We start from the raw sequence: 20,519 nt of genomic DNA on the forward strand, positions 1-20,519 counted from the left end.
CAATAAAGAGTTGTTTTTTTTTTTGTTTTTTTTACTTCTGCTCAGTTCACAGAGCAGCCACATTTTCATCATGTTGCACACAAACAGGACAAACAACATTCTGAGAAATATACACATTTGCTTTCTTGTTATTGTTGAGACAAAAGGAATTCAAAAGCTGGAGTATAAAAAATGAAAACTTTTGTTTTTGGGAAGGGTAATATGTCAGATTTATCAGGTCTGTCATTTGTCAAATTTGATTTGAAATTCCACTTTTTAACATCTCTTGATAAATGTTTAATGTCTCCATGAATTAAAACTAAATTGTGGCACAAATAGTTACACTTTCTGACCGGGAAAGACTGAATCATGGAGATCTGCAACACATCTTCAGTGTACTTCATAAATGGTAAAACATCTTGCCATAAGCTGCTGGCCTTCAGGCACCAGGAGGAAATTAGTTTCATAACAGCCATGTGGACACATGGTTTACTCAGCACTGAGCTGAAGTTAGATAGCCTGTTACACAATAGATCTGCTCCTTTCTCCATATCAGGCGTCTGTTCGCTCCATCATTCAGAGTGACCATCCACAGTAGCTATAAACACTCTCAATTCCTGACGTGGCTGGAAAAACCTCTGTAGCTCCGACATTCAGATAGCATTAGCAGGCTGATTTTAGCTGCCACTGACTGTCTCCTGTTAAAATGACAGACAACACTGACAGATGCAGCCATAACTAATTAGCATTTATGTTGTAATGGCTCCAGTTAAACTTGGCTGTTTGGTGAAATGTGCTCCCTGCAGCTGATGCGAGCTTTGAGATGAGTTACTTCCAACCGCCAAAACTTACTGTGGCAAACAAAAAAAATCCAAGCACTGGTGATACAGCACATTTTTATTCAGAAATATTCCACAACTCACAGCGTTTTTCATGTTTCAGTGATTCACTCAGTTCGCTCTCCCTTCATCTTCTGTTGCTACAGAAAGACGAATGTGAAGGAACGCTGCTTGTGTCAGCTGCCACACATCATTCACCTCTCAGTTGGGGTGCTTTCTTTTCCACGAGTCCCTCGCTGTTACCTTGGAGATAATTCAGCCTTGCTGCTCCCCATATAGAGCCGGCAAATACACAACATGGATCCACGAACGCACACAATTGTGGACACACACAGACACAGTAATCCCTGTGGGAAAGGCACATCGGGGTTTCTGTGGAGGTTTTGGGAAGACAGGGGGAGCATTCATTACCTGTAAGTGATATCTTCCCAGTCTGAGTGGAGCGGCCACACAGGTCAATGTCAAGTCTGGCCATCATCTGTGGGCGACACCTCACCACACATGATTTTTCTTCTTAATTCTTATAGGCTTTTCTGAAATGGGCCAAAACTTACGTTAAAATAAGCAACCATTCTTGAACATCAAATGCACAAGATATGATAAGAGCGAGGATAAGGAGTCGTCATCACCGCCTCACTCCCCAAGTTTTATAAACCGTCTGGATCGCAGCCAGTTGCTTCATTAGCGTCTCCTCTGAAAGGGCCTGCCAGCTTTGGTAACTGTTTCTCTTGAAGGATTCCTTCCCTTGAAAGCTTGCGCTGCTTGCGTGCTTTCAACTTGATTCATTTGAAGTGGGAGTTTATGGAAGAGCGCTCCGAGCTTGGCAAGCTTTCCAGCAACACGACCTGATCATATCAATGAAGGAAGAAGAAACAGGACAAAAAAGAAAGACAATGCCATCACTTTCTCTGCCTTCCAAGAAAGTTGTGATGCATTTATGGCAGCCACACAATGCCCTTTTCAAAGAGTCACATGTCAACGCAAGGAAGCGGGTTAACTGATATGAAGCCCTGCAGGATGTAAATGGCTCCAACACGCCAGAGACACTGCATTTCCTGGCTTTTTCCTGCTCTGTCAGTGTTTAAGTTAGGCCGAGTTTCCTTTCATTTAAGTTCAGAGTGTTTAGAAATGCAATTGCTTTCACCGCCCAGTCATTCTTTAATGTATTTTAGTGGCCTAAGGAAGCTGTAGGAGAAACAAGGCTTTTACTGGAGAGCATCAGCTCGGTGGCAGTTTGTTTAAAACACAAGAACTACTGTCTTCAATTCAAAGTTGGATGAACATTCCTGTTGAACTAAAACTTTTTCACTATTTTAATCCACATAAAAGGAAGTAAACAAAGTAGATACCTGCCGAGAATCACGAGCGAGCGTAAGTGCAGTTTTTCCCATTTAGAATTTCGAGGTTATTCTGGGTAACACAATGCTGAAAGTCACTATCTGACTTTTATGAAATGTTCAATCTATAATGTGGTACTTTCAGTGCACCGCATTGTGCTGCATAATAGATACCTGGGGGCTAATAAATCATTGAACCATTAAAGGTTGCTGCTTGGGAATTAAAATCGAGAAGCTGTTTCGATACATTTTTCTATAGAAAGACATTAGAAGGTAGGCGTTTCATTAACTTTTGTGACTCAGCGCAGGCTCTCATTGAACGTTTCTAGTCTTTAAAACACATTTCCAGAGTTTCTATACAATACTCTAAGAAAAATAAGTATCTGGTGAGCACTGTTCCCTTTAAGCTGCGCGCGTGCGCAATTGCGCACTGCTGACACGGTCTCCGCGCACAGAAAATCTGCTGCGCACAAAAAAAAAAAAATCCAACCTAAATTGTAAATAAAATAAACACGTAACAATTCATTCTGTGCTATTTTTCAGTGTGAGTCAGTGAGTGACCGGTGACTGGCTGCTGCAGCCAATGATACGATTCACATACGTATTTACCATAGACTGTATATAATGGTATTTACGCAGCTAATCTACGTCAGGCGTCCTTATGTGCAGCTACCGCTGTTCTCATAGATATGAATGAGTAGATAGGACACGCCCCTTTGAGCTGCGTGCTACAGCGAGGCTAAGCTAGTGGGGGCAAAGTTTCAGTGCATTCCGTTGATGTAGACGGTGTGAAAACGGAAACAAGAAGTATGCCGGCTCACTGTGCTGCATACAGTTACACACTGCGTCGTACGATTGAGACAAGGAAACTTGGAATGACTTTTCATAGGTAAGAATAGTTTTTGGCTCTTTTTTCATTATGAAATCTTGTTGAGAGCTTCCAGTCTATGAGAGCTAACTAGTTAGCCACTAGCAAAACGCTAAGGCGAGCTAGCAGCTTGACAACCAAATACCAGACGATTAATAGTAGCTGTAGTATAGTTGTATAAGCAGTAGTAGTAATACTAAAAGTACAAGCAGCAGTAGTAATACTAAAAGCAGCAGTAGTAGTATAAACAGCTGTTAGAGTCGTAGAAGTAGTATCAGCATTTGTAATAGTACAGTAGTTATAAAGCCTAACTCATATATATCCAGATTACCATCTATGTTCTTCCTCCAAACCCATTTCATGATTGGGATTACAGGCAGTTCTTTAGGACTGCTCTCAAATAATTGAAATGTTACTAAACAAGGTTATACTTATCAAATTAAATAGCTCTGGTCTCCAGTATATTGGCTAATTCGGTTTTTTGTACTTAATTTATTAGCGTGATTTCTTTTTAATATGTTGTGTACAGACTTACTTACTTCTCTGTCTACTTTTCTTACTCCATGTAGGTTTCCCAGAGACTATGGGTTGAGGAGGAATTGGAAGTTTGTCGGCTTAGACCTGGTGTCATTCCATCAGTGTTAAACTTCCCGGCTCATCTTGGAAGAGTACGTGCCAGAAAGACCACGACCAAGCAGCCTTGAGATCTCAGACAGCGTCTCTCTGAGGTGGGTGTCGACGGTGTTCACGGTCAGGTCTGTGGTAATCCCGTCAAGAAACAAAACAGAAAAAAATCTAGATTATAAATCAACATGTAACCAAAGCACTCTGTGTATAACGCCATAGTATAGGATGTAGTTCAGAAAATGTCAAAGTATAGTATGCTTTACTCAAGAATAACATAGTATGGCCTGTAGTTCATAGTACAGCATGTTGGCAAGAAAAACAAAACAAAACATAGATTATTATGATTCAAAAAGCGCAAAATGATAGGATGTTGCCTAAAATTATCATGTATGATATGTGGTTCAAAAAATGTCATAGTGCAGTATATTGTCAAAATAGTATGTAATTCAAGAAAACATCAGAGTATAATATGTCATCTAAAAAATGCCATAGAATAATAATTTCATTGCACAAGTAAAAGTATAGTAACTTTTAAAACTGTTCGAATTCTTATATGTTGCTAAAAAAACAAAAAAAAATAAAACAAAAAAAGTCACAGTAATATGTCAGTTAAAAAAGCCTATAGTATAGCATGTCGCCCAACAAACATCATAGTATAGCATGTCGCTCTAAAAACATCACAGTATAGCCTTTAGTCCACAGCTGTCAGTAGGTGAGGAGCAACACAAAAACAGTCCAAACGCTGGTTTCCAGAGGGTTAGACGACAATTTATTTGAAAGAGTAAGTTTACAACAACACATGTGAGGGGGTTAAAAACAAATGGGTGTTAGTAAAATAAAAATAAATAAACAGAACTAAAAGTGAACTTCATGTTGGCATTCCAACCAGGAACAAAGTAAAAGATAATCAATACAAAAAAACCCCTCTTCCTGTTCACCTCTTAAAACCCAAAAACACACCACAGTAGCACCCTAAACTAAAACTACCAATGGGTTCCCTGTTTTCCTTTGTGAACAATTCAAAGGTCCCTCTCTGTCTCCCCACACATCCACCAACCACTGGAACACATCTCCAAAGTTCTGCTGGGCCAGCTCAGCTTCCCCTCAGAAGAAGTGCTGCCACCTTCCAGATGAAGGAGCCTTTTGAGAGGCAGCTGGCATCGTGATTGGACTGTACTTTGGTCTGTTCCAATCCAGCTTCAGCTCCAGAGACGGCAGGCGGGACGAGTCAACGGAGGCCTGGTGGACGAAGACATGCAGCTGAGTACAATCCAGAAAACAACAGAGGAGGAGTGCAGCAGCCCAGAGCCAGAACAACCAGAGTAGCATCGTATGTCTCTTAGAAAACATCATAGTATAGCCTTTGGGATGAAAACACACCATCATATACATCGTATATTGTACAAATAACAAGTCAAAGGAAAGAGACATAAATTATTAGGGCGGCTGTGGCTCAGGTGGTAGAGCGGGTAGTCCAATGATCGAAGGATCGGCGGTTCGATTCCGGCTCTGTCCTAGCTGTTGTGTCCTTGGGCAAGACACTTTATCCACCTTGCTTCCAGTGCAACTACTCACACTGGTGTATGAATGTTGGTGGTGGTCGGAGGGGCCGTAGACACAGATTGACAAATAAAGTTTTCTGTTAGAGTTTGTGTTCTTCTCAGTTTAACTCAAGATTTTAAATACTTTCATTTACTGCAAATGAATATCTACTCCAAATGTCTCACTAATAATCATTATCAGCCTTAAAAACCCACAAAACACCCCTCTATACTCCACCACACTTAGTACAGTCCGGTTCCCCCTTCTATAAATCTGCTTGGAATCTTCCACTTCCTGTTTGTCAAAGTGGCCTTCTACCTGGACAGGTTTTGTTGGAGCTCATGCAACAAACATTTTGGGTAACTGCACTTTAATATGGATGGATGACACTGAATTAGAGTCTGTTTTAATGACTGAGTTAAGATGTGTAGCTCTGTCATTAAATAGGAAATTATTTCTCAGAATTCACAGAGAAAAGTCTGAAATGTTTGCTAGGTTAGCGTCCCACATGTTCTTTGGCTCAGTTAAAGCTAACTCTCTCCAACTTCTGGATCTCTTGAGTTGCTTGTTGTTAAAATATCTTGCTAGAGGTGCTGAAGCTCAGAAAGTCTGAGATGTTTCTTCAAAATAAGCTCATTCTCAAGTCTTATCTGAACTGTCCTCTTTTGTTTGAACTTTCCCTAAACTTAGGAGTTAATGACAGAGCAGCACATCCAGACTCAGTCTCATTTATGTAGAGATTAAACTTCAGTGTCATTCATTGATGTTAAAGTGCAGTTTTTCAAATGTTTGTTGCACATGCTCCCGACCAAAGCAGTCCAGGTGGAAGATGATGTGAAGAGAAAGCTCCAGAGGATGAATATCACACATTTATGTTGGAAATAAATGTCCTTTAATTAGACATTGTCATGCAAAAGTTGAATTTCCCTTTAATGATGTTCAAATCTTTGTTGAGTGTTTTGTTGATGTTGTTTCTAAATGTTTTCTGACACTCTGCCCCAAAGATTAAAACCTTCTACGGCTCACAAGCTGCAACAATTCACACATTATCAACTATCTTTCTGACTAAACTAAGATAAAAATTGAAAACCTGCTTGATTCCTGCATCATGAATGTAAATCTTTTTGGTTTTTATGATCGTAAACAGTATATTTGGGCTTGACATTTTATAAACCAAAACAAGAAATGAATTAGTGGAGCAAACAATCAACAGATTAATGGACAAAGAAAATGCGTTTTCTAACATATATGGCTGAATTACTCCAACATTACAAGATACATACAGTTTTAATTCAATTTTATTTTTTTATTTATGTAACGCCAATTACAGGTCAAATTGTCTCAAGACACTTTGTTTTTATATTTTTTGTCATATTTAAAATATGACAAAGTAAAAAATTTAAATCTCTTGACTAATCCAATTTATTATTTGGTTTTTAAGAGACTAATCGACAATTAAAATAACTTTCTCCACTAAAACTAATAAGCATGAGGTCAAATAGAAGGAAGAGTTTTAAATACTGCAGTCCCACGATGACAAGAATAAATTTTGTCAACAAAAACTAAATCTGCTGGAGGATTCCATTAAAGTCCTAATAAATGATAATAAAGTGTGATACTAAAGGTTTGTGGTGCTAAAAATGTCAAAGATATGAAGTTGAACATGTGGATGGAGGTTGATAAAAGTTGACCTCCCTTCATTTCTCTGGAACCGACTCCATGGATTTTATGGATGGTGGTTAAAGACCTGCTCTTCTAGTCGTCTTCCTTCTAGTCGCTGTAAAAAGTCAGTCCATCCTGGCCGACTTCAACACCTCTTCATGACAACTTGTTCTGCCTCCGACCTCGTGGAAACTCCAGAAACTGGGGAAAACCTGTCGAGACTCGAAGAACTCGTGGAGACTCGAAGAACTCGTCGGGTGGGGGAAGGTGTGGTGGGCGGTGTGGGGAGGTGGGGGAGTAGAGGGGGGAGGCCGCCACCCACCTCCCCGCCTACTCTCCGCCCTGACTCCACCCAGACTCCGCCTTGGCTCCGCCCATGTGGTCACTTGAGGAACTATGATGCCAAAGGGACGACGAATTTATTTCTTTGTATCTGATCTGTAGCTCAGTGAGTTAAGGATTTGCCTATGGAGCTGCAGGTCGCTGGTTCAAGACCAGACACTTCTTAAATTTTCTCAAAATCTTGACAAAGACAAAGAAAGAAAACTGCCGGTGGCGGGTCTCGAACCTGCGACCTACCGCTTGGTAGTCCTCTTCTTATCCTCCTGAGCTACTCGCTCAGATGCTAATTCTTCTTTTTTTTGCGCATTTGTCATCTATTTTTTCTCGTTTTCGAGTTTTTTTTTAACTCGAGTCTCGACTCGACCGTTTTTCTCAGGAGGTTGGACTTCAGCCTTTGTGCTGGAGGGTTGAACCCTCAGTTCCAAGACTTTCCAAAGCCTCCACACCTCCCGAGTCCTCAGGACCTGAGCTTTCACACAGTCTGAGGGCTGAAATTTTCTAAGTCTCACAGTAGTTCTCTGTTAGATTGAACCTTCAGACAGTCCAAGGACTGATATCTTCTAAGTTCCTGAGTAGTTCTCTGTTAGTTTGAACCTTCAGACAGTCTGAGGACTGAAATCCTAAAAGTTTCTCAGTACTTCTCTGTTAGTTTGAACTTTCTGGTGAACAGAAGGCTTAAAACTTGTGACTATGAGTCTTGATTTCACATTTAGACCAGCCATCTGAGTTCTTCTCAGACCTTCACCTGTGGGTTTTTTAGAAATCCTCAACAAACTTTGATTCTCTTCACTGAACAGTAAAGTTTGTGGAGATCAGAAGGTAACATTAGTTTGATCAATGCCTTCAACTACTAGTAGACTTTATCTGGAAAGCAGTTTTCTGAAATGAGTTCTTAGTAAATCTGTCCACAATCAAACCAAGAACATAGAAAGAGGAAATGTTTGAAGAAACAACTTGATGTTTTCATTTCAGACTAGAAAACACTTTCAGGCCTTGATCTGTTTTTGCTCTTTTGATCATTTTATTGTTCCTTCTGTTTAATTTGATCTTCTTGTTTAATTTGATCTTCTAAAGTTTAACTGTTGTCTTTTCAAATGTTTTGTCTTTAGTTTGATTCTTCTTAAATGTTTAGTTTTGCTCTTTTCTCACCTTTTATTCTGTTCTAATGTCTGATCTGATTTCGAAATGGTTTGTCTTTTTAATGTTTGTTGTTTTTTCAAATGTTTTATCGGCTTGTTTGAAAAATTTCCTTTTCTTTCCCAATGTTTAATTTTTTGATTAAATCTTTGTTAAGGTTTTTCTTTTTAAATGTTTTACCACCTTTTAATGGCTAATTTTCTTTTTTAATGCTTCATTGTATTTTCTGTTTAATTCCTATTTAAAGTTTTATTGTCAAGATTTAATTTTCTAATTAAACATTTAATTTTTTAATTAAATGTTTTGACTTTTAAAGGTTTAATAATCTAATTACATTTTTAGTATTTTTCTAAATGTGTAATTGTCTTGTTTAATTTTATTTTTTGAATGTTTAATTATCTAAAATATTTCATCTTTAATGTTTAATATTTTTGTTTATAAATTTTTGTTTAATTTCATAATTACATGCTTTGTATCTTCCGTTTAATTATCTAATTAAATATTTTCTCTAATATAATTGTATTTAATGTTTAATTTTTTTTAAAGGTTTTATTATATTAAATGTTTTTTTTTCCATTGACTTAATTGCTTTTTCACTGTAGTTTATTTCTTTAATCTTTTTTTCTGTCAAGATTTTAACCCCAACCTTAAAGATGAAACAAACCCTTAAATCACAATGAAAATACTTCTGTTGTCACAATCATGAGTTAGTCAATTATTCAGTTTATCAATTCAACTTTATTTGTTTAGCACCTTTCACACAGATTACAAAAGTAAACAAGCAAAGAGAAAAAAACTATGCTAAAACTATGATTAAAACTCAAAAACAAAAAAAAAAAAGAAAGATTTAACATGGTAATAAAATCTGTTGTGTCCAGGGGATGGAGGGAGTTTATTGAAGTCTTCTTGGCCTCACATTGTAAATCATTTAAAATATAAACTTGATATTCAGTCTAAGGAAACTGCAGAGTGACAGAAGAACCAACAATATCTCCTGTTTTCTCCTTTAATGAGTCAATTCTTGTGCTTTCAGACCAAAGAACTACAGACTCTTCACAACCTGCTCAAACTCTTGGTACAGGACCTCACCACACGGGTCAAGAAGGTTTCTGTCTCATTTCTACTCTGAAGCTCACCTTCTCCTGCTCAAACTGCTGACAAATGTTTCTGCTGCTCTAAAGTCTGGTCTCCAGAACTTCCTAAAAACTCTCAAAGTCTCTTCTGCTGCAGGTTGCTTTGTAGAACTGTTCCAGAAAACCTCACTAAACCACATGGAGGAGCCTCAAGATAGTTGTCCAAATGACACCATACAAAAACCAAACTAGCACAACCCAAACGCTAAAGTCTCCTGCAGCCTACCAGAGAAGCTCTGAGAACAGAGAATCAGGACAGGAACTCTTACCTTCTGGACAACCAACGTTGGTTCTCAAACAAGAATACAGAATGTGTCTGACCAAAAACCTCTACAGACTCACTACAGCCAAGATGAAGACACAACTCAGCTGCAACAAATCCACTAATCACTGCACATATTAGCACCATGTGCTAACTGTGACTAAAGAACCACATTTACCAAGACAACTATCCAGTACAAAGCCCTAAAACACACCAAGAAACACATTAAAGACGATTTTACTGCTGGAAGCTGCAAGCCAACGCCTAAAGAACAAACTAAAGCAATGGAACCAAACCCGGATCAGTGGTGAAGAGAAACAGAGGAAATGTTTGTCTGCAGCTAAATAAAGCAGGAAGACACTGAGCTGCTCAGGTGTTCCTGATAACACCAAGCAGCCACCTGGACAGCCAATAGGAACACAGCTTACTGGACGTCCAGAGGGCTGGCTTAGTCAAGGAAATTTAGTTTAAAGTTGAAGCAGAAAGTTAACAAAGAAAGTTGAAAACCACCTTCTGATACCTGAAATCTCTGAGTTTTCACACAAAGAACGCCTGAACATGTCAAACTGGTTCCATAGTAGAACCATCATTGTAAAAACGTCATAGTATGGTGTGTTGCTCAAAAAACATTAGGACCCGGCTGTCAGGGGACAAACATGTAAGAAACATGAGAACAGAGAGAACCCAACCAGTAGGTCACAGTTTATCATCCCCCAGTCATCTCCTGAAGTCCATATGGTGAGAGACATCAGTATCTGGTTGTTCATTTACCAGAGGATGCTTATAATCATGCTGATGTGGTCTGTACTCTACAGTATTTTAGTGACTCAATAAATGCCTAAGTTGTTTTTTTTAAAATGCTTTTTAGTTTTCAATAAACATTTAACAGACTTAAAAACAGTTTCTTTCCGAGAGCCATCACCACCCTGAACTCTCACAGGTCTCACACAAAGCCGACAACATAGTGCATCTGTGCAATATACACCACTGTCTCATTCACTGCTATTTATATTCACTCCGTTATTTATCTCCGTTATTTATACTGTATATATGTAAATAGACTGTTTTTGCACTACTTTAAGATTGCCTTGCACTGTAAAGGAGAAGCTCTGCAATCTCGTTATACATTTTTTAATGACAATAAAGAATATTCTATTCTATTCTATTCTATATGTAATCAATAAATGGCCTTTGCCTATCTTAAGAAAAATTCATTCAGAACTCTGATATGTTAACAGTACTAAATAAATCAATAAATGCATGCATACACACAAAAATAAGTTAATACATTAACTGTGTTAAGATTTAGATTTTTAAAAAAGTTGTTTGAATGAACAGGGTCTGTCTGCAATTTACAAAACCGCTGCAACAGTAAAGAGAGACAAATATTCAGTAACTTCACTCTTATACATTGTAGTGTCACTAAAATCACTGCAGCCTTCAACTGGCTCCTGTTGACAAAGTGTTTGAACAGAAATGTAAATGCTGTAATTTGATTCTTTTAATGAACCATGTAACTTGAATGGATGTGATGCTGGTGTGACCACAGTGCACACGTCTGATGTTGCTCACAGTGGTCCAAGGGACGCTCAGGGAGTTTGTGTGTTTGCTCACACTCAGGAAAAATTACAGGGAACATTGCTGGTGAGGTAATTTGTGTCCAAACATACTGTTAAAAAGAGACCAATGGTGTCTGCTCCCTTTAAAGGTATCAGACCACTGTGATGCATTTGGAAAATAATACTTTTTGGATGGTAAGATGGTGGTTTGTATTTGTTTTCTTTTGTTGTGTAACATCGTCTGCCTGCCTTTAACAGTCCTCACTTTGGAACTGTGTGGAGAGTAAACAGGAACCAAACAAAACGAACAAGAAAAGAAGCTTAGTCATACTAGCAGCTACAAACTTACATAAATTTCCAAGCTTGGCCACATACTCTTATGCAAGAACACAAAGTGATGTAAAATGCAAGACGGTGTACACTGACCTTGTAGTTTTAACAAAGAATTGTGAGCTGACTCACACGAAAAGTTGAACACAACCCAAAGCCTACAGCCAGTGGCAGAGCACCAACACTGGCACTGGCATCTGTTCAGAGAGACAGAGAGAGAAAAACAACAACAAGAGTATCATTTCCATCAATGTTATAACAATGCTCAGAATACTAACTAACAATATGTCAGGAAAAGTTGAGACTACTTTATGCAGTTAAATGGGTGTAAATCACAGGGAGGAAAGACCTCTGTCATATATACACTACTGTTCAAAAGTCCTGTAGCCGGCGACAGGTGGGGAGCTGTTGGACCGGGTCGTCAGCAGGGGTCACTTCACCGAGCAAGACGCCACCCAGGCTCTACAGATGGTTCTGGCTGGGGTTGGATACCTGCACAGCCTCGGTATCACCCACAGAGACTTGAAACCTGAGAATATTCTGCACTACCACCCCGGAGCCGACTCCAGGTTGGTGGTGACTGACTTTGGATTGGCTACTTTTGGCGGCACAATCGCAGAATCTGAGATTTGTCAAACTGGAGAAGGCCGGTCGTGGTCTTTGAGCACCACCTGTGGAACCCCACAGTACATGGCCCCTGAAGTGTTGCTGAGGAAATGCTATATGTGTGTGGTGGACATGTGGGCTGTGGGGGTAATCACCTACATCGTGCTGAGTGGATGCATGCCGTTTGAGGACGACAGCCGCACACGACTCTACAGGTCCATTGTGAGAGGAAAATACAGCTTCCATGGAAATGTAAGTTTGTTGGGCTTTTCATGTGCAGACTGGAGTTTGGTTTGGTATTTCTTGTAGCAAATGGTAGCTCCATCGACCAAAATCAATCAATTCTCCTTGCAAATATGTACAAATTGGACAATTCTGAACAACACATGAGAAATCAACATTGTATTGTTATAATCTGCTATCCTGCTTTCTCCCACCCTCCTCATCCCCACTCTCACCCCAACCAGTGGAGGCAGATGGCTGCCTTCCTTGAGCCTGGTTCTATCAGAGTTTTTTTTGTCGCCCTCTCCATTAAAGGGTTGTTTTTCTTTAGTTCCTTCCCGTCACCAACTGCTTGCTCATAGGAGATCTAAAGGAAATTTTGGATTGTTGGGTTCTCTGTTTAAAATTCATAATCCATATCTTACTATGTTAAGTGCAATGGGATGGCATGCATGTGAATTGGTGCTATTTACACTACCGTTCAAAAGTTTGGGGTCACCCAGACAATTTCATGTTTTCCATGAAAACTCCCACTTTTCTCCATGTGCTAACATAACTGCACAAGGGTTTTCTAATCATCAATTAGCCTTTCAGCACCATTAGCTAACACAATGTAGCATTAGAACACAGGAGTGATGGTTGCTGGAAATGTTCCTCTGTATCCCTATGGAGATATTCCATTAAAAATCAGCCGTTTCCTGCTAGAATAGTCATTTACCACATTAACAATGTCTACACTGGATTTCTGATTAATTTAATGCTATCTTCATTGAAAAAAAAAAACTGCTTAGGACATTTCTAAGTAACCCCAAATTTTTGAATGGTAGTGTAAATACTACACAGTTATATTACCACTTCATTGTGTTTTTGCATTTTATTATCACCCAATACCACCACAATTTTAATTATCTAAAATTTGTGAAAACCACAAGAGGCAATGCTCAGCTAAAGATAACACAAAAATCCAGTGTTTTAGTGCAACACTTTGTATCTCAATTATCCCATTTGAGCAAGCTCTTTGGTAACAATGGAAAGAAATAAAGCTGCTTTTAACAGGAAGAAACGGACTCAGGAAGGGTGGCTACCTGCTTTAACTGGTTTGGGTGAGGGTAAAGACAAACAGACAAACAACATAAAGGAAACAATAAGCATTGTGGAGAATACTGGTGGCAGTAAATGCATATCTGGAGCCAAAGATACCAGCAGAGACGACAAATACACAAAAGACAACGAGTAAGCAAGCCACATCTCAAAGATTTGCCCAAGTATTTGGAGAACACAATGTGCAAATACTTGAAATTAATAAATAATTCTTACTAGAGCAGCCTTCACTACATTGGCTGATGCTATGATGTTCTCACTTGTACGATCAGCCGTGAAAAATTCAGTTTACAAACAGCCAATTTTCAGTTGGAATTAATAAAGCGGACGATGAGACTTTTTAACTCTGTCTGGCTGAAACACAAGTCTGTTGCAGCTGCATATCATTCCACTTGCTCTGTTTCAACTTGCATTTTTCACTCAGCTCTCAGATGGCAAGCTTGAGAAAAAATGATGGAGTTACATGTCAAGGGACCGGATTGTGTCTTCAAACCCTCTTTTTCTCTGCTAATTGATAAATTGATGAAAAGTTACTGCAATATTGGAACCTTTCTCATGTTCCGTAATACTGCCAAATGAATCTGAAATTGCTTTTTGCTTCAGATGGCATTCAGATCTGGCTTTCCACAGGGCTAAATTGTGAAACAAATTAGCTGGGTTGCCTCATGCAGTGGCAATAATTACAGCACACTGCTGACTGATCATATGCTTTTGCTCAACATCATCCTTTTTTCTGTCGCCAAAATATTTCCATGCAACTGATGTTGCATTTGATTTTGCAACTAAATCTTCCTGTTTTTGGTTTTCCTCTTTCATTTTGCAGTGCACATGTGGAGCCGGCATTTCAACGATCTCTGCATCTTCTTAATAAAGTTAAAGAGAACCCTTAAATTGCAGTAAATTGTAATATATCAGACAGCCTTCTCTTGCAGAAGAGTTTTAAAAAATGAGTGAGTTTCCCAGCAAAGAAAGCGTGTGTTGAGCCAATTTGCCTGACTTAACATCACACTTCTTACAATGTGAATATTGCAAATATAAATGATGTATTGTGAGGCCCAAATTCACATTGTACTGTAATAATAAATGCATAGAGCAAATCAGTGAATGGATGTGTCTAAATTTTCTTCAGTCAAACATGCACAAAACTGAGGTAGTTGTCCAAAAGAGGAGTGATTAAATGTCAGTAAACAGCTTCAGTTGTAACAATTAAAAAACACCAGTCAGGCCAGAAATCTGGGTGTAGTCATGGACTCAGACCTGAGCTTTCAAAACCTCATTAAGACCATTACAAAGTCAGCTTACTATCACCTGAGCAACATGTCCAGGATTAAGGTACTTAAGTCTCAACAGGACCTTGAAAAACTGGTCCATGCATTTATCTTCAGTCGATTAGATTACTGTAACAGTGTCTTTACAGGTCTGACTGAAAAGTCCAAGCATATCAGTGACCTCCTTTTACCATATGAACCATCCAGATTGATCAGGTCCTCTGGTACAGATCTACTCTCTGTTCCCCGAGTCAGAACCAAAAACGGAGAAGCATCTTTCAGTTTTAATGCTCCACACATCTGGAATGAAAACATCCAGAAAACTGCAGGTCTGCTGACACTCTCAGCTCTTTTGAATCAAGGTTAAAAACTTATTTATTTACTGTTGCCTTTGATTAATGACTGTCTTAATACCAGCAGTGCGCTGTTACTCTCAACACTGCGCTGTAACCTTTAAAATGATTATATTTTATCTCTTTTTTATCTGTTTTAATTTCTTTGTTTTTATTATCATAAAATTTGCTTGATGTATGTTTTATTTCTATGATTTTAATGTTTAATGTACCTTTTAAATGATCTTTGTAAATAATTTCTTTGCCATTGTAAAGCACTTCGAATTAGCTTGTTCATGAATTGTGCTATATAAATAAATTTGCCTTGCCTAATGTATTTACATCATATTGTACTCCTACCATAATATTATATATTCTGAAAAAGCATTCAAAAAGTAAGTAGCAAAACTTAAAAGAGGAGAGAAAATGACAAAATAACTGGTTTCTGACATTTTAGTTAATAGCCCTCCAGTTTATCCTCAGTCAGTGCGCATGCGCGGAAGTTATGCGCAGAAGCCGTTATACGAGGCCAGGTGATGCTAACATCCTCTAATTAAAAACATTTAGCGTCGAGGAAACCTCATGTTAACGTTGTCATACTACTGCTAAACTGTACGGCTGAAACTGTGACGCCCTGGCCTCACATCAGCTAACAACAGGAAGTTAACAAAGTCGCTAAAATGAAATAACACCGACAGTTAACTTAGCTAGCAGCGGTGCTAATGCTAACAGCTCCGCTGACGTTAATTAGCAGCGAAACCTTGACGAGCAACAGGTGAAGTCGACATGAAGGACGATAAATGGACTTCAGATAACGTGAGTCAAACATACCTGACTGTTTCTAGCTTTGTGTGTCTTTATTTGTGCTACTTTGAGGCTTTGAACAGCTGCAGTGCTTGTTTGTTTTGCTTGCTGCGCAGTTGTTTGTGTTTCTTAACCCTTTGATGCGTAGACCACATGAGGAGATACCCATTTTCCATTGGCTTTGGGTCACTTTTGACCCAGGTTATGCATCAAAGGGTTAAATGTACTGGACTTCCTGTTTACGCTTTTCCCATGATGTGTTAGCAGCTAAATCTGCTGTTTGGGGTTTATAGCTGTTTGTTAAAGCCTATATTTAAGGTGTGGCAGATGTTTGAATGTTAACATGTAGGTAATGAGTCTGTTTTCATATGCACATTTCTGCTTTTAAAGTTAATACACGTTTTGGCTTTCCACCTTTATTTTGTAGACAGAGGAGGTGTGCAGCAAGCAATTTATGGCATTTCTGCAACATTTTGTAAGTAGTTCCCTGACACTGACAGCATTTTTCATATTTATTTTACTCACTGATGTAATGAGTTGCTGCTCTTCCCATTTTTATGATTTTTTTTTTTTTTTGTATTGTTTGGCATTTTCTCGTGTCTATATCTTAATGACAGCTGAATTACTTGTAAATGTAACTTCAACCTTAGCTACATTTTGAATTTGCTGTCTAAATGTTATTTTAACATTAGAATATTCAATGTAGAAGAAAATAGAGTGTTGTACGTTTAAATATGAGGAAAAGTCTAGTCGGTCGCCAGCAAAGCTAATGATTAAATGTAAAAATCCTTAATTGCAACCGAAGTAAACGACATTTTTGTTTTAGGGCCACATCTAATACCTATTTTTATAGTTGATTAATCAGTTGATTATTTTTTCAAGTTATCGATTACTTGTATCAGTGTTTCCCTTAACTGTGTACTTTAAGAGATGAGTGAAGAAGCCAGATAATTTTCACATTTAAGAGGAGAATTAAGACTGTTTCTTGAAATTTTTATAGATTGTCAGATCGTTTTGCAAAAAATTTAATAGTTTACAACTATGAAATAATGATTATTGCTCTAGTTTCTATGTGATTTTTGAAGGCTCTGACATTATCACAACATATTTCATGAGGAATGCATTGTTGTGTAACTATTTTGTGATGTTTTAACCTCCTCTATATAAGCATATTTTAGAGTTGACATTCTGAGCTATAACAGTTGGTTCAGAGAAGTACTAAAGGTGGTGATTTGATTCATTATTTGTAGTTTGTCCTCATAGGATTTAACTGTTTTGTGTGAGATCGTAATAGTTGCATCTGAATCTTATTTTTCAAGCCTGTTGTAGTTTCTCCAAGTGGCAAAGTTAACATTTCATCCCTTAATTACATTTAATGGTACTGTATTTTGTGACAGATTGTATTTGTTTAAGGCATCTCAAAATAACACATCTTTGCCATTTATTTAGAATAGAAGAATAGGAAAGTGGATTATGACTGATGGGCACTTGAGGGTACTGTATGTTCTGGTAGTCTAACACCTGAAACACAGATTTAACGGAAAGGGAAAATGAGCTAATTTAGTCCAAACACTCAATGTCTGGATTAGTTTAGCTATGAAAAAGAGTTTTCTAATTAATACTGTCTGCTACCTTTATGATGAATCTGTAAAAACTGTGAAAAATGGTCATTTCTGTTTCTCAAAGTTGATATTTTTACCCTGTTTTGTTGCATCAAGAGTCCAAAAGATACTCTAAAAAATAATAACGTTTGTGGAGTCAAACTGGTGAATTTTGATAATTTATACTCAAAAATGTAAATATTATCGTTTTCAAACTTACAAATAACATTTTAAATCTTTAACTGTGTTTTAATACGTGTCTAAATGTCTAAACATACCTAAAAGGCCCAAAGTATTGTCAAGTAATTAATTATTTTCATATTTGATTAAGCTACATGTCTTCTAAAGACATGTAGCGATGTCTTAACAAGACATTTTTCACTTAATGTTGATATATTTGACATTAACTGAGAAATTGGAGGGTTGCGGGTTCATATATTGTTGTAAATTTGAGTTTTGGATTAAGTGATTGTTGTCTTGTTATGTTCAACCCCATAACATGACATTAAACACATAAAAGCTGCAAGCAATCATGTTTGCGGAGCTGCTTCTAGAGAGCATTTGACTGTTTTTGCTTTAAAATGACACAAATTTTTGTTCAGTTGATCATCAAAATCATTTTATTATTTGACTGTGTTCCTTTTTTCAGCCAGTCACATAGAATTGCTAGCCAAATAGTGAGTTAAAACCAAAAGTCAACAATGAGTAACACTAAACTTCACTCTAAGAATAATGGTCCCACATGGGATGCAAACCCAGTGTCCCGATTTGTGCGTCCATCCTTGTTTTTAGATATTGTGGTTCTTGCAAACTCGCCTTTCATGCTGTATCAGAGTCTTACCTTTCAGATTTATTTATTTGTTAAAACAACAACAAATGAAAGTGCAGTTCAGTTGTATAGGAAGCCAAAATGCGTCAATTTATTGATGTATCAATCAAGGATTGCTAGATTTAAACTCGGTGTCTTGGATTGCTCTTTGGACTGCTGACCAACTATAACAAGTTCCATTAATAAGAAGTGAGGCAGTCATTATTTTTTTCATCTATGTAGAATCTTGCATGGCTTGTTTATAGAAAAAGTGTAAATATATAGACTTTCTCACTTTTAAATAAGGGAATTTAACTGACTCTGCTGCATGTTTTTCTCCACTCTGCTAAAATGAGCATTTATGTAGGACATATTTTCGTTTAATTGGACTTTTTTTTTTTTTTTTTTTTAGAGGAAACTGCTCCTAGTCTGGCTGCTGTAACTGCCCAACAGAACAGGCTATTAACAGTGTGTCACCTGGCTGGGTTTCTGTACTGTATGTTTGTGATGTATGCGCTATTAGACTAAAATATTCATAATAATTGCACGAGCTGAACATAACAATATGAGCGCATAATAACTAGCATTTGGATGAGAATAAACATTATACTCAGAGTAAATTCCTCCATGTGCTTTTCTGCTTTGCACTTCCACCCCCGCTCAAATGAAAGGGCCACCTGTGTCGTCCCACTGTGCTCCTATCAGCGCCTGCTTTTCCTGCTGTCGTTTCCTGCCAGAGGTGGACTGGAAAATCCTGCAGAAAAACAGGGAGTCCTATGGGCAGATAACGAGGCGGTCATTAGAGCACGGCTTTGTATTAGGAGCGCTCTACGCTTTGATTTCAAGTGAAACCAGCTGCAGCTGTTTTCTCTGAAGTTCACATCTGAGAGGATCTGTGTGCTAAAAATTTACGAAGGACGCGATTAGATAGAGTTTAGATGCTTGTTTATGGGTAAACGCTCGCTTTCCTGCAGATAAATCAGTCCAAGAAGCATTTTTCATGGACAAACCTGTGACAGTTTATCAATTTTTTTTTGACACAAACTCATAAGGACCTCCGTGTCCACAATGTATTTACTGCATTCAAACCTCAACCCACCTCATTTTTAACCTCATTTTTGTTGCATATGAGTTATATTTACAGACATAGATTGGAGTTTAAAAATGAAACCACAGAAAATGGGTTTTTTCCTGAGGTCAAGGTTTTGCCACAATCCCATTTCCAGCTCCATCACTGGTCTTGACTTTCTAGATTCCAGTTTGCGGCCTTCACTTGCTCTGCAGAAGAGACGACAGATCTGTTTTGCACTGAGCCAAATAGAAGTGACAGTGTTTTGACACTTGCAAGTCATGTCATCATTATTGCTGCCAGTTACTGCTGTGAGTTTCCATTATTTGTAGATCAGCGGCACGTAAAAGTGCCAAGATTGCCATCCATCCTGGGGCGAAACAAAGCAATCTATCCCATCTTTAAGAATCAATTCTGCATGTTTATTTCTATAACATTATCCGTCTTGAAATCATTTGTCTTCAGCTGGCACACATTATTTTTCACTGATGAGCATTGTTGGATTTTCCTTCTCTTCCAATCTGACGGGACTGTCTAGACATCATGGTTCATTTTCAATGTCATTCTTCTGGAACAGAAAATAAAGGATGACTGTAGTCTGCTTTGCTCTGCTCTGTTACCAATTATATACCCTTTTAATCCTTTACAGTCAGCAGAAATGTTGACAGGAAAGTGGGACTAAGGACTTAAAGTCATTTCATGTTTTTATAATGGATAAAACAGATTGAAGATACAATCAGATACAGACCATCAACTAAGTTTAGCAACAGATGAGTCAGGTTGGAAACAGGGATCTCCCCAATTACCTCAGGCTAACACACATTTCCAGGATGAGGTGTGTTTCTGTGCAGCCAATTCCACTATGAGTAAGCAATTGTGCACAACCAGGTGTTGTGATGCATGAAAACAATGGATGAGGTGGAGGTGAAGTGAGGTGATGCAAACATAATGGAATTTCCTTTGTTTCCTCTTATCAGGACACCTCTTTGTTTTATGGCTCTTCATTCCATGGCCACCTAAAGCAAGACGGACACGACAGGAGAAATTTTAGCAGATAGCACTGTGAAACTTTCTCAGTTTATTGCAATTGT

At 38.1% G+C, this 20,519-nt stretch overlaps 1 protein-coding gene and 2 long non-coding RNA genes across 4 annotated transcripts; all 3 read left to right on the forward strand.

Annotated features, from left to right (window-relative positions):
- The first annotated feature begins 2,552 nt into the window (after positions 1-2,552).
- Positions 2,553-10,725, forward strand: LOC129347978 (uncharacterized). 2 transcript variants are annotated; one of them, XR_008600352.1, is made up of 4 exons: positions 2,553-3,044; positions 3,593-3,751; positions 4,676-4,980; positions 9,367-10,725. It is a non-coding gene; the product is annotated as an uncharacterized LOC129347978 (long non-coding RNA). The 2 variants fall into 2 exon arrangements; XR_008600351.1 differs by lacking the exon at positions 9,367-10,725 and having other exon boundaries at positions 4,676-6,446.
- A 762-nt stretch (positions 10,726-11,487) lies between these two features.
- On the forward strand, positions 11,488-14,088 carry LOC129348055 (serine/threonine-protein kinase H1 homolog). Its single transcript, XM_055007346.1, has 2 exons — positions 11,488-11,493; positions 12,005-14,088. The coding sequence occupies exons 1-2, from the start codon at positions 11,488-11,490 to the stop codon at positions 12,530-12,532; spliced, it is 534 nt and encodes a 177-aa protein (XP_054863321.1). The 3' UTR covers positions 12,533-14,088.
- Positions 14,089-15,676: 1,588 nt separating this feature from the next.
- On the forward strand, positions 15,677-19,293 carry LOC118470109 (uncharacterized). Its single transcript, XR_004847133.2, has 3 exons — positions 15,677-15,962; positions 16,378-16,425; positions 18,772-19,293. It is a non-coding gene; the product is annotated as an uncharacterized LOC118470109 (long non-coding RNA).
- The last annotated feature ends 1,226 nt before the right edge of the window (positions 19,294-20,519 follow it).

The sequence above is a fragment of the Amphiprion ocellaris genome, chromosome 22 (assembly GCF_022539595.1).
Source record: "Amphiprion ocellaris isolate individual 3 ecotype Okinawa chromosome 22, ASM2253959v1, whole genome shotgun sequence".
NCBI lineage: Eukaryota > Metazoa > Chordata > Actinopteri > Pomacentridae > Amphiprion > Amphiprion ocellaris.